This window comes from Mustela lutreola, chromosome 8, assembly GCF_030435805.1.
Source record: "Mustela lutreola isolate mMusLut2 chromosome 8, mMusLut2.pri, whole genome shotgun sequence".
Taxonomy (NCBI): Eukaryota; Metazoa; Chordata; class Mammalia; order Carnivora; family Mustelidae; genus Mustela; species Mustela lutreola.
The window spans coordinates 61,960,953-61,975,557 of NC_081297.1; the positions used below are offsets into that span (position 1 = coordinate 61,960,953).

At 49.5% G+C, this 14,605-nt stretch overlaps 1 protein-coding gene across 1 annotated transcript; it reads right to left on the minus strand.

The window, feature by feature from the left end:
• Positions 1–1,472: 1,472 nt before the first annotated feature.
• AMHR2 (anti-Mullerian hormone receptor type 2) lies at positions 1,473–10,254 on the minus strand. Its single transcript, XM_059185189.1, has 10 exons — positions 9,200–10,254; positions 8,762–8,953; positions 8,424–8,495; positions 8,107–8,237; positions 7,762–7,992; positions 6,287–6,401; positions 5,978–6,150; positions 5,577–5,724; positions 5,274–5,410; positions 1,473–4,574 (listed from the first exon to the last, which is right to left on the minus strand). The coding sequence occupies exons 1-10, from the start codon at positions 9,546–9,548 to the stop codon at positions 4,365–4,367; spliced, it is 1,758 nt and encodes a 585-aa protein (XP_059041172.1). The 5' UTR covers positions 9,549–10,254; the 3' UTR covers positions 1,473–4,364.
• Between the last annotated feature and the right edge of the window lie 4,351 nt (positions 10,255–14,605).

Below are 14,605 nucleotides of genomic sequence, written 5' to 3' on the forward strand. Positions count from 1 at the left end.
GCAGTGGTCTTGCCTTACTACCTCTCTGGTCTCTTCTCACACTGTTCACTCCTAGTTTTCTACCCTCCAACCCTTAAACTTTTTTCATCCCTTCAGATCTTGGTTCCTTTTGCAGGAGAGCCTTTGCCCTTACTCCCTTCAGCCTGGAATGTTCCCCATCTCTCTTCACTTAGCCTAATTAACTCCTGATCATTCATCAACTCTCAGCTCCAGAATTACTTCTTTTTTTTTTTTTTCAAATTCTACTGTATAAATGAAATGTTCTTTTATTTGTTATTTTTTCTCACTTAACTGAATATTTTCTGTTCTTTCTCCTTCCTTTCTTTTTAAAAAATTTTATTTCTTTTCAGTGTTCCAGAATTCATTGTTTATGCACCACACCCAGTGCTCCATGTAATACGTGCCCTCTTTAATACCCAACACCAGGCTCACCCAACCCCCCACCCCCGTCAGAATAACTTCTTCAGGAAACCTTTTTGACACCCTACTTAGGTGAGATTTGTATGTTGTAGCATGTGGTAGAATCTTGCCTTTCCTTTACCATATCCGTCTCAGTTTATAATCATACATGAATCAATCAATAATTACTTGATTAGTATCAGCTTTCTAAATTAGACTTCTTGAGAGCAGGGTCTGTGTTCATTAGCACTTAGAGCTTCACATGGTGCCTGGTACATAGGAGGGTATTAATGAAAAAGCTATTAAATGAATAACTACATGAATGAATAAATGAATGAATGAACAAAGAGGAATAGAGAACATGGTGGTTGTACAGTCAGACGGCTTCGAGAGCCAAATTCTGGCTTTGCCACTTATTGTGTGACCTTGAATTAGTTAAACCCCTTAGACCATCATTCAGTTCTCTCATCTATAAAATAGTGGCAATGGTACCTACCTTGTAGGGTGGTTGAAATGAGATAAACATATATCTGTCACATAATAAGCACATATTAAGTGCTAGTATATCATGATTCTCGTTAATATGATGAACGATTACTATCAAACTAGCATGATTTTAACCTCTCTGCAGGACCCTCACAGGGTACCAATGTCCTCCATGTATATCTTCACCTATCTGCTAGCTGGGAAATTCTTCCTCTGATTTAAAATCAGATTATTCCTTTTAAGATTTTATTTATTTATTTGACAGAGAGAGATCACAAGTAGGCAGAGAGGGAGGCCGGGGGAGGGGGAGCAGTCTCCCCACTGAGCAGAGAGCCTGATGCGGGGTTTGATTCCAGGATCCTGGGAGCATGACCTGAGCCAAAGGCAGAGTAAGCTTTAACCCACTGATCCAACCAGGAGCCCTTTTTTTAAGGCAGAGGGAGATTGAGAAGCAGACTCTCCGCTGAACAGGGAGCCTGCCATGGGGCTCCATCATAGGACTCGGAGCTCATGACCTGAGCCGAAGGCAGATGGTTAACGACTGAGCCACTCAGGCGCCCCTAAACTCAGATTTTTTAAAGCCTTAAACTATGTTTTAAAAGTTCATTTCAGCTTATTCATTAAGTCAGTAATTATTTACCATACTTCTTTTTTTTTTAAGGTTTTATTTATTTGACAGACAGATCACAAGTAGGCAGAGAGAGAGAGACTGAGAGAGAGGAGGAAGCAGGTCCCCTGCTGAGCAGAGAGCTCGAAGCGGGGCTCGATTCCAGGACCCTGGGATCATGACCCGAGCCGAAGACAGAGGCTTTAACCCATTGAGCCACCCAGGCGCCCCATATTTACCATACTTCGGTCATTCATTCATTTAGCAAGTATTTCTCAAGTCAGCTAGGTACTATTCTAAGCACTGGGGATTAAGTGAAAACAACAGAAAAAGATACTTGCCTTTCTGAAGTAATATTGGGAGAGGCAAAATATAAATATACAATAAAGTGTCAGACAGCAATGTATATATGCTATGGAGAAAAAAGAATCAAGGTAAGTGTAGGTAGGTGCAAGTATTTCTAGATCCTTGTAAGCCATGGGAAAGAGTTCAGATTTTATTCTAAGTGTGAATGGAAGTCTCTGAAAGGTATTGAGCGTGGGAATGATATGATCTAATTTTTGTTTTAAACAAATCATTCGGGGGGCACCTGGGTGGCTCAGTGTGTTAAGCCTCTGCCTTTGGCTCAAGTCAGGATCTCAGGGTCCTAGGATCAAGTCCCGAATCAGGCTTTCTGTTCAGAGGGAGCCTGCTTCCCCCTCTCTCTGCCTGCCTCTCTGCCTACTTGTGATCTCTCTCTCTCCCTGTCAAATAAATAAATAAATAAATCTTTTAAAAAACAAAATCATTTGGGGCACCTGTGTGGCTCAGTCATTAAGTATCTGCCTCGGCTCAGGTCATGATCCCAGGGTCCTGGGATTGAGCCCCTCATTGGGCTGGCTCCCTGCTCCATGGGGAGTCTGCTTCTCCTTCCCACTCTGCCCCCTTCTCATGATCTCTCTTTCACGCTTGCTCTCTCTCAAATAAATAAATAAATAAATAAATACAATCTTTAAAAAATAATAAAGAATATTCAGATCCTGGTGTTTAACCAAGACTGGGGGGAAATAGGTGGCCAAGAGGCAATTATAATAGTTGGGGTCTGCCAGCCTAGGAAGAGGAGCAGTCCCCACCCATGCAACCTTAGTGGGACTGGAGAACCGACTGGATATTGGTTGGAGGAATGAGGTAGGGTCACAGAGCAGACAGAACACCTTCCTTGTTGGGCTCCTCTACGACCAAGAGAAACTGAGTGCAGGGTGTCTGGCTGGCTAAGTCAGAAGAGCACGCAGCCCTTGATCCCAGGGTCATGATTCTGAGCCCCATTTTGGGTGTAGAAATTGCCAGAAAAGAGAGAGAGAGAGAGACTTGGTGCACTTGAGGGCCAGGGAAGAGGGGAAGGCAGCCCTATTGGTGAGGGGGAGGCAGGAGCTTGGATTTCGATGTGCTTAGTTTCTCAGGTGGTGGCTGCCTATTCCAAAAGATGATGTCTTATCGAGGATTAGAGTGCTGAAGGACAGTGAAGCCTCACGGCTTGAGAGCAGACAGGCTCTGCAGAGGTTAATGCTGGAACAACTAACATGGAAAGGGGTGAGAGATCATCTCAATGTTCAGACACAACTGCTACCATTTACAGAAGTGTCCACTGAGGCCAGGGGCTGCACAAGACCTGTCACCATTTCTTGTTTACCCCGAATCAACTTTGCAAGCAGGGTAGGTGTTTTTACCCATATTTTATACATGATAAAACAGATTCCTAGGGTTAAGTAACTTACTCAAAGACACTAGGCTCGTTGGTCACTGACCAGGATTGTGGGGAGTCAAAGCCTTCCCACTGCTCTACTGGAGTTAGACCAGAAGGCCTCAACCCCCTGACTTAGCAAATGAGAAACCAGACACCTAGAAAGAGAATGTAACCTACCCCAAGAGCACTGTTAGAAATTAAACTGTGGGGGTAGGCGGGGTGGCGGGGGCACAGCTGGCTAGCTCAGTCAGAGTCGATCTTGAGGTCAGGAGTTCAAGTCCCATTTTGGGTATAGAGATTACTTAAATTAATAACAAACAAACAAAAAACTCTTTAGAAAAAGAAAAAGAAAAGAAACTGAATGAGGGCTATAAACCAGGCACCCAGCATGAAATGTCTCTGTGGGGCGTATGAAAGGCCTGGGTTGGGAAAGAAAAGCCAATAGAGAAGACACAAAAAGAAATGAAGGAAGAACTTCTCAGTAGAGTTCACAAGGCCTTGCCTACAGTTTTCCGCAGAACTTCCGCTCTCTCTCCTCAATACACCCTACGCTTCTGCTCCCCAGGTTCCTGCAGTTTCCTCCCCCACCATGCAACACTCCACCTACTGACCCCGCCTGTCCTGGAAAACTGCTCACTGAACAGCAAGTTTCCTGTGTGCTCTGTGAGGCCTTCCTGCTCAAGCCTCAGGACCCCGGGGAAGGCCATCAGCAAGGGGAGTTGTGCGTCTCTGGGCGGCTACAGACCGGCGAGTTCATCTTTCCCCAAGGACCGCCACGTGATCCCACCAAAAGTAGGCTTGTGATAGTGAAGGAAAAGAAGAGAGACAGGAGGAGCCCAGGATCCCTGGAAGACAGGAAGGCCCAAGGACAGGGAGATAAAGCTGACTTTATCTCTTTCCTATGCACACCCACCCCTCAGGCCCCAATCGGGACTGCCCTATACTGGACACCCACAGAAGGATCTAGGCTACCGGCAGGTTGGAAAGGCCCTGGTGAGGCACAGCAGTCAGGCATCGGCACACCAGATTTATGTTTGCACGTACAGAGATTATACATAAGCTGCACATTTACAGGTGAGACACAGTGTGGGAGGACCCCCGGAACAAAGGCCTTGCTGGAGGCTGAAGTAGCAGCTGTTCTACTGAGGCCTACAAGGGGGGATGGCCATGGGGAGGGCCTGAGAGGCAGTCTTCTGGGCAGAGAGGTGGGCTGCCTTGGGCACAGCTCTCTGGGAAGGGGCGGGCCTCCTGAGGATAGGCCAGGGCGGCCAGACGCTGTTGGACACACGCTGCTGTCAGCCTTGCTTCTGGGTCCGCATCCCAACAGTCCTCCAGCAGCTCTCTCAGGCCACCAGGGTCCTGGGAAGAACAGGAAGCAGGCTTAATCCTGGGATCCTCAGTGGCCCTCAGAGGGTCCACATTTTCCTCTGAGGAGCTAATTCAGGTTAATGACTTCACGTGCTGATGGGAAATTACTCCTCTTCCTTTCAGGTGACCAGGGTCTTAGGCAAACAATGGTTAACCCCACAGATACTTGTGCCATGGAAATTACAGATCAGGTAGCAGGGAAAGGGGCTTCCTGCTAGGAAACTAATTATACAGACCCTGAAATTTCACTGTTTGGCCACCTTTTTAACCCTTTACACCCAGGACTGGCTTTTAGTGGGCCATGGTGGAAACACGAACGTGTGGGACAGGGCAAGGAATTACTGGATTGAACGTTGGGCTCCATTGTACCAGGAGAGGAGCCATCTTGGGAGCAGAGCTCAGGCAGAAGCAAAGCTAAGGAGGCCTTCCTGGAGGAGGGGGACTGAGAAAGAGGGCTAACCGATGGTGGAGAGGAAGAGAGACAGACCAGGCAAGTGTGAGCAGGAGGAAGGTGTCTGTTTCAGGAATGGGCTGTGAGACTTATGGCAGAAGGGATGAGCCAAGGTATAGAGCAAATCTGCCCAGCTCCAGCTGAACAGGAGACAGGAGTGGGGATAGATGAGAGGAGAGAGGAGCAGATGGGCTGGTCCACACTCTCCAGGTCCCCAGCCCACTAGCATGGGTTCTTACTGTGGTGAAGCCATGCCAGGTGGGTGGGACACAGGGCCGCCTTCTCTCCTCTACCGCCAAGGTCCACAGCTCACAGGTGCTGGGAGTGCTACCCAGTTCTGCCTCATAGGCCAGCTGGAAGGGTGGTGGTCTGCTGTCTGAGGAAAGGCACATAGGGCTAGATGTCAACTAGTCCTGGGGTGCCTCCTCATGGAAAGTCCAAGAGGGAGAAGGGCAGAACTTCCTGCATCAGGAGGTAGGTGCATCTAGAATGGGTGGGTTAGTTATGGGGGGAAAAGGGGGAACGGTCATACCCATCCTCACCTGGCCACAGATCTGGGCAGCGGCTCAGGATCTCCCAGAGGAGCAGAGCCAGAGAGTACACATCGGCTTGTCGGAGGGCCGTGCCCCAGTCCTGTAGGTCCAGAGTCTTGTCCAAGAGCTCTGGCGCCATGTACCTCTGGGTGCCAGCCTGGAGAGAAAGACGTGGAGGGCCAAGAGTCATCTCCCTGGCAAGCCTTGCCACAACACAGGTCCATGCAGTATCCCCCTGATGATGTTCTAGAACCTAGGTGAGGTTCGGTGGGCTCCCTCATCACCCCCAGCTAGAGTCAGCAATGTCCTAAACGTCAGAAGTACTGCTGTTCCATTGCCCCAGCAAAGAGCGTGCCTTCATCAGCAACACTGCCGTCATCCCGGGCCTCACCGTCATCCAGAGTACTCACCTCCATGATGGCAGCGGGGCCTCGGGGTTGAGTAGGGGCCCAGGTGGGAGGCTGGGAGAGGCCAGGGAGCACCAAGGCGAGGCCCAGGTCTCCAATGGCACATGACCCATCCTCCCGAATGAGCACATTCTGGCTACTCAGATCTCGGTGGGCGATCCCTGGTTTATATTGGCCTGTGAGAGAAGCCAAGGTTGAAGGGGCATGGGTCCTCTTCCTTTCTCCCACTTCTTCCCCTCCAAGCTAAGGGAGAATCAGAAGCACAGCGGTGTGGCTCCTGATTCCATGGCTTCCTCCTTCCAGCTCACCCACCATCCTGCCAGCGCTCCTCATGGAGGAATGCCAGGCCCTGCGCCAGAGACAGTGCCATCCGCATGGAACTTCCCCAGTCACTGGTGTGCTGGGTCAAGTAGTGGCACAGAGAACCCTGGGGAACAGCAGAGAGAAAAGGAGGACACATAAGCTGGAGGTGGCTGATCTGCCCCAGGCAGCAGAGATCAGTCTACAGACCTCCCCCCTGCCTCTCCCAGCAGATGGACATGCGGATCCATCCAGGCTGAGACAAGAGGCAGGGGAGGAATGAGAACGTGCCTCTGTCAGACTGACAGGAAACCAGTAGCCCTAGTTAAGTGTCTGAGTGCTTACTGTGCCAGGCCTCCTGCAATCCTCACAACCCTAGGAGACAGGGGCCTGTCACTCCTCTGATAGACGAGGAGCTTGAAAGAAAATGAAGTAAACTTGCTGGAAGTCACTTGGTGAGAAGCAAGTAGAGCTGGAACCCCAGCAGTCTGACTCTAGGGTCACTCATGAGTCACCACCTTATCCGGCCTAGGGACCCGAGACACCAACAGAAGCGGAAGAGACAGGGCGAGCTCAGGAGTGGTATTCCCCGGGAACCACCTGGCCTGCGGTGTTAGGCGCCCCCTCCTCCAAGAGCCTCTGGGGAGGAGAGTGAAAGGAGGGGAGCAAGTGGGAAACCGGGAAGGGAAGGAGCATTTGTGTCCCTCATTCCAAAAACATGACTTCAGTGTGCCAGGGAGGTTCAACCAACCAACCAACCAACCAACCAACCAACCAACCAACTTAGGAAAGCAGACGTTGTTGAGCTAGGCATTAAGGCACATGGTCAAAGAGCGGACTTCTCCGAATTCAGGATTTCAGAGGGAGAGGACTGCAGGGGCTAATAAAGTCCCTAGTCCTTAGATGGTCCGTAGGGACGAGGCAGCCTGGTCCCTGCCTACCTTGTCCTCCTCGTCCTTCCTGTTCATGATGATTCCCTCCAGGCACATCCCCTTGTTCTCTCACAGTACCTCCTCTCTCAGCACTTAGCACACTTGACATTTGACGCTTATTTTTGTGTTTACCTGATTCGCTACTGTCTCCCCCACTCCTCTCTCAAATCTACAAAGGCGGGGACGAGGCTGTTTGTCTTAGCCCAAGAGGTTAGGCATACGGTTCATAAAGTTCATAAGTACTCGTTGGACGAGTGTGTCAATGGCTTTGGAGGGCTGTGCCTTGAGATATTTCTTTAACATTGGTTTTCCTTAAGGTTGGGAATATGAGTGGCTCTGATTTCTCTTTCTCTATGTTTCATGAGTAAAAAACATTAGCAAGTATTTCTTGACTAATTAAAAAAAACAAGAAAACAAAAAAAAATCATTTTTCATGTTCTAGAGAAGAGGAAATCTGAAGCAGAAGAATAAGCGCAAACGGGCCCCTGCTGTCCCCCAGCCCAGCACCCCCATACACAGACAGGCACAGACACACAGACGCCCCTCTGTCCTTACCTTTGGGTGCAGTTCCAGTACCAGCAGGGGCCCACAGGGCGGGGGCCCAGGGCCCCCTCTGCTGGCGGTGATAAAGCGGACAACGTGGTCGTGCTGTAGGCCTGGCAGCTCATACAACGCTCTCTCGGCTTGGAACTGGGCCACAGCCCTCCGGGAGAAGGCCTTGATGGCTACCAGTTTGCCTTGCAGCTGCCCAGCCCACACCACTGAATGACCTCCTTCCCAGATGACCTGGTGGAAACACGGTGCTGGGTGAGAGCCTCAGCTTGCATCAGGACCAGGCTTCCTCCCCAGCACACCCTCCAGGAGGGACCAGAGGACCTGCCCCCACCACTCCCCGGGCACCTGAGAGAAACACAGCTCAGGCAGCTCGGGCAGCTCAGCACTCCAGTCCCTGCCTGATTCCGGCTCTGGCTCTGGCTCTGGCTCTGGCGCTGACCCACCCTGCACTCTGCAGGACTTTCGCTGTAGCAGGGCTGGGGCAGAAAAGAGCCCTTGGGTCAGGGCACACAGGCATGGAGACTGAGAAAGGGGCTTTGTGGGAGGTAATGGGCTCAGGCTGTAGAGATCTTAGAACCATGGGATCAGGGGACGCTGGAAAGGGCCAAGAGCTTTGGGGCAGTGACCAGGGGTGACAAGGGATGGATGAAGTAGATTAGTACCCAGGATGCTGCTGCCCAGCAGGAGGAACAGGAATAGTCCCAGCAGCACCAGCGCCATCCAGATGGACTCGCCTAGACATTAAAGCAAGAATGCAGCCTGGATGAACCCTGCCCCAAATCCACTCCACTCCTTTCCCCCTCCTACGAGAACTTGCTTCTGAACCCACCCCCACCTTGGTCACAAGCCCCTTATCTCCCAGTCACCAGGGCAACCAACTTCTCAAGGCCAGGAGGAAGAAAACTTGGGATGGGGGTAGAGTGAGAACTGGCCCTGGTTCTACCTCTCACCCTAACCTGGGCCCCAGCCCCTAACAGGCCCCAGCACACTGCATGGCTACCTGGGACGGTGGGGCGACCCTGGGAGCCAGGAGTCCCAGGGCTCCCTGGAGGAGACAGATGACTATAATTGGCATTGCAGAAGTCAGTGCCGCACGAGCAGGTGAAGAGGGTGGACCTGGGGCTGGGGTGGGCTCGGGGGCTCAGGTCACAGTGCGGGGACTCACAGTCTGGCTCATCACTGTCTCGGCATCCTGATTGGGGTGGGATTAGAAGAGGAGAGAGAGGGAGAGAGAGAGAGAGAGGGCGAGCGAGCATAACAGAGTCTGGGAACAGAGGATAACCCCCTTCTCTATCAGAGGCATCCCCTCCATCTCATTCGGGCTTTTCTTTCCCTCTACATATTCCATTTCTCCTCCTCTCCCGCTGCCGTCACCCCCACCCCAGGATGTACCTGACTCCCACCCTAGCTTCCACCTGCTGTATACTTTGCCATTCACCTTGCATCTCCACCTGTGCCCGGCCTTGGGTCAGGTTCCAGATCCCAAAACAGCAGCGGCTGTAGAGGCAGCGGATAACCCTGGGGGGCCCTGGTCCTGCATCTAGCAGCTTCCCCAGTGTCTTTGTGCTTCCCTGCACTCCAGGGGCCTCAAAGAACACACAGGTCCGCCTGCTTGGGAGTGCTGTGGCCCAGGGTGGGGAGAGGGGAAGGTTCAAAATAGGAGTGAATGCAGGGGCAAAAGCAGCAGCCAAAAGGAGAGACAAAACATGTTTCATATCCCAGGGCCAGCGTGGTAATGCCATAAGAGGAAACAGGGTTAGCAGAGGTCTGGAACCTGACCTCACCATGGGGACACATGGCTCTACTTTTTGCCCTCACTCACCCACCCCACTCACTCTTCCAGAGGGGTGGCTGCTGCTTCAAGTCCCCCTTTCCCTCAGTGGGTGAGTGAAAAACCCCCCACTCCCGACACTTACCTCGCACAGATGTGGGAAATAGTACGCAAAGGCCCAGACTCCCCAGCATCATGCTGGAGGGGACAAGCAGCATGAGGCAGTGAGCATGAACCAGCACAGCTACCCTGGCCAGAGCTTCCTTCAGATATAGGGCGCTGTGGGACTTCTGATCCCTCAGTGCCCAATCCTGCCCTCCTCCCTCTTTCCAGTCTTTGTGGGGGAGATGGCTGCTGTGGGGGAGAAGATGGGTGTGGGGAAAAGCAAGGAGAGGGAGGAGCAGAGAACCGAGCTCATATCCTCTTCTCCACAGCCGCCTCCTTCCTCTGCAAAGTGGGAGGAGGGGGTCTTAGAGGCCCCGCTGAGAACCCTGTGATGCCTAACTTCAGGCCTCTGCCCTTTGCTGACCCTGGAAGAAAGTGCTGGATCCTGTCAGCCCTTCTAGGCTGGAAACCAGAGTGAGGTCAACTGAGGGATTCAACTGTGCCCAAGATCCCTTCTTTTCAGGGCTCAGATGTGCAGCTCTCTAGGCAAAGAGAGGCTTCACAGACTAAAGTTGACCTCAGTTTCCAAACTTCAGAATCAGAAAAAAGTTATATAAAAATTCTCAGAGTTTGGGCGCCTGGGTGGCTCAGTGGGTTAAGCCGCTGCCTTCGGCTCGGGTCATGATCTCAGGGTCCTGGGATCGAGTCCCGCGTCGGGCTCTCTGCTCGGCAGGGAGCCTGCTTCCTCCTCTCTCTCTCTGCCTGCCTCTCTGCCTATTTGTGATCTCTGTCTGTCAAATAAAATAAATAAAATCTTTAAAAAAAAAAAATTCTCAGAGTTTAAAAAAGTCACATTGGAAATGGGTATAATGGTAAAATTTTATGTTACCAAAATTTGAAAAATCATATTGTGTCAAATACTGAAAAAAAACAGAGAAGGTAAAAACAAAACAAAATCAAACCCAAAACCCACAATACTTCTGTTGAGCACCTCTGTGCTAGGGCATAGCTAGGGCTATGCATTTTACAATCATCTCATGTTATTCTCCCATTGAGCTATTTATTATTATTTTCACTGTACAGGTAAGAAAGTTGAGCTTAGGTAACTTGCCCAAGGTCAATCTGCTAGGAAATAGCAGAGCTAGGATTTGAGCCTAGGTAAGTCTGATTCCAAGCCCAGGCCCTACTCTTCACATTAGTCTATGATGCCTGCAAACAAACAAAAAACTCAGCAATAAAAAATATTTCCAGGGATGCCTGGGTGGCTCAGTTGGTTAAGTGTCTGCTTTCAGGTCAGGTCATGATCCTGGTCCTTGGATGGAGTCCCACATTGGGCTCCCTCTTTGGTGGGGAGCCTGCTTCTCCCTCTGCCTGCTGCTCCCCTGCTTGTGTTCTCTCTATCTGATAAATAAGTAAAATCTTTTAAAAAATTTCCATTTGATACAATAATTGAATGTTAGAATTTAGATTGTTGAGAAAATATACATCATTACCTGCCAGCCGGCTATGAACTAGAAAGGGAGGAAACAGTTCAAACTACCGCCACCAGAGGTCAGCAGACATAGGAGAAACTCAGGGTGCTTCAGCCTCCTCTGATAACTGATGTCCATAGTCCATCTCCGGTATTTATTAAGCGGCGGGGATAGTATAATGTGAAGGCAGAGCCCAGGGTGTGCAGCGTGAATGTCCGCACAGAGATGGAAGAAGTTTATAACTTGTGCTGTAATGGGAGACAGGAGTCTAACTGCACCAGACTCTTCTCCAGGGTAAGACTTACATTAATAGGTAATCATTTCCGTACCTGGGAGCAGCTGGCTCCCTTGAGAATCTGAGTCAGAGGGGATGGGTTCCATTCTCCTAGCCTTCTGTCCCCCTGGTGGTTGCCTAGAAACCCTTTCTGGGAATAGTCTGGCTTAGACCAGGATTGAGGGTACAGGTATTAACTCTAATTCTGGAGCCGTTCTCCTGGGAAGCCTGCAGAAACAAAGGAGAGAGTAAAAGCTCTGGTAGTTGTGAAGGAGCAACCGGAGGAATGACCAGGGCCAGAGGCAGATGGACAGCTGCCCACCCCTCCCCGGGACCTTCTGGGAGTCTGCAGAACCCTGCCAGTGAGATGGAATGTTGGACTTCGTTACAGCTATTTTCCTGCTCCCAGATCAGATAAGTTTGGGGGGCTGGAGAGCAGGTGGGGACTTGAAGGTCAAATAGCTTCTTGTGTCTGGAGTGTTTTAGGAGACTACCTCCTCCAGAGGGGAACAAAATAAGGATGAGGCAGGAAGGCCGCCTCCTCACCCAAAATCTTGGATGACGACTCCTCTCAAAGACAGAAACATCCCAGGCAGGTTTATGGAGTGAGGTGGTGATAGAAGGGGTAATAATTTGAATGCTGAGGGATTAGGAAGGTCCTGAGAAAGGACCTCAGCATTGAAACAGTCTCCCTGGATTCCACATACACAAAGATCTTTCTTCATCAGGATCCTGATTGAAGTCTGCAGTGGCCCAGTAAGTTACCTTTGACCGCCCCTGTCTACAGGGCTAAGATGAGTTGTTTATTCATTCAACTCAGAAAATATTAAGTCTCAGCCTGTCTTTTCTGAGAAAGAAAAGACTGGGACCAGATTGGAAAGGTTTTCAGGTCTTTATCAAGGAGACTAGACTTTTCCTGAAAGCAAAAGATTTTAGGGAGGGGTTTAGTGGCAATGTGGAAGATGGATGACTAGGGTTTGGGGAGACTAGAAGTAGGGAGATGATGAGATCTGAGCCATAGCTATGGTGAGTACTAGGACAGTGGAAATAAAAAAGGAAAAAGTTGAGATATATTGTACTGTAAGTATTGACAGGATTGGTAATCAAATGAATGTGGGTATTTATTTTAAGATTTTATTTATTTATTTTTAAAGATTTTATTGATTTATTTGTCAGAGAGAGAGAGAGCGGGAGAAGAACACAAACAGGCAGAGAGGCAGGCAGAGGCAGAGAGAGAAGCAGGCTCTCTGCCAGCAAGGAGCCCGATGTGGGACTCGATCCCAGGACCCTGGGATCATAACCTGAGCCAAAGGCAGCATCTTAACCAACTGAGCCACCCAGGCATCCCAAGATTTTTATTTTATTTTTTTAAAAAGATATTTATTTATTGAACAGAGAGAGAGGGAGGTGTCACAAGTAGGCAGAGAGGCAGGTAGAGAGAGAGGGGGAAGCAGGCTCCCCGCTGAGCAGAGAGCCTGATGTGGGGCTCGATCCCAGGACCCTGGGATCATGACCTGAGCCAAAGGCAGAGGCTTTAACCTACTGAGCCACCCAGGTGCCCCCCAAGATTTTATTTTTAAATGTGGGTATTTCAAAGTGAGAATTAAAAGATGGTTCTGAGGGGCGCCTGGGTGGCTCGGTGGTTTAAGCCTCTGCCTTCAGCTCGGGTCATGATCTCAGGGTCCTGGGATCAAGCCCCGCATTGGGCTCTCTGCTCGGCAGGGAGCCTGCTTCCCCCCCTCTCTCTGCCTGCCTTCTGCCTACTTGTGATCTCTGTCTGTCTATCAAATGAATAAATAAAAATCTTAAAAAAAAAAAGATGGTTCTGAGGTTTCAAGTATAAATGATCAAGTAACAGTATTACTACTGTTAAGTGAGATGAGGAACACAAAGAATCCTTTCCCCTTCTTACATGTTGATTTTGAATTATCTGTGGGACATCAGATAAAAATGTCCTGTAAGCAGTCTGTCAGGTTGAGAGAAAAGGCAGGGCTTAAAATTTGGGATACCTAAAGAGTGGATCCAACTCGTTTAAGGGGTTGAAAGTTAGAGTAAGGGTAAAGACACAAGACAGGGACACCAACATTTAAGGGACAGAGGAAGACGTGACTATGAAGGAGAATCAGGACAATCAGTCTTACACTCCAAGGGAACAAAGCTCTAAGATGCACATGGTTGCAAGAGGTCTAAGAGGCAAATGACTGCAAGACCGCCAGAGCTGGCAACCAGATTGCTGATGTCCGTAAGAAACAATTTTGTACATGATAGGTGCTGAACAAAGTGGCCTGAGGGGCTCATTAAAAGAAGAGAAAAATTAATCAACTACTTTGACTAACTTTGGAAATGAAAAGAACTGGAGCTGAAGCTTGAAGTGGAAGTAGAGGGACAGGGGGAGAATTTTAACATGCTTATAGGATGACGAAAGGGAACCCAGGAGAAACTGAAGATGGAAGGGGAAAATACTATCAAAACGAGGAAATGAGGTTAAGAGCACAGGTAGTAGGCTGACCTTGCAAAGGCAAACTTTCTCTCCCAAGAAAAGATAAGGAGGTAAATTGGTATTGGTAAGTATATGGTTGCTTATAAGAGAGGGAAGTTTGAGGAAATTCTTGCTTACGTTCTCTCCATGAAATAGGAAGTAAAGCATCTGTTACAAAGTGGGGTCAGGACTGGGAAACCTACAATTAATGATCTCTCACTCACCAGACCATGAAGTATGTGGTGGCAGGAGCTGCCTTACTTTTTTTTTTTTTTTTTTTTTAAAGATTTTATTTATTTATTTGACAGAGAGAGATCACAAGCAGGCAGAGAGGCAGGCAGAGAGAGAGGAGGAAGCAGGCTCCCTGCTGAGCAGAGAGCCTGATGCGGGGCTCGATCCCAGGACCTGGGATCATGACCTGAGCCGAAGGCAGCGGCTCAACCCACTGAGCCACCCAGGCGCCCCGCTGCCTTACTTTTTATCCTCAACCTAGCTCAGTACCTAGGACAAGGGCCCAATAAATGTTTACTGAATGACTAGATGATACTGCCATTAAAGGCCCCTTTAGGGCTACAACACCCCCCCCCCCAAAAAAAAAAGCCCCAAAACCCAAACCTCAAACAAACAAAAAAAATACTCCCCCAATAAAGTCAAATGTTAAAATGATACATTTTGCTAATGGCTAAACAGGAAATCCGATGGCTGAGTTCACCCATGGCTAAGTGATTGAAAAGCAAAGGGAG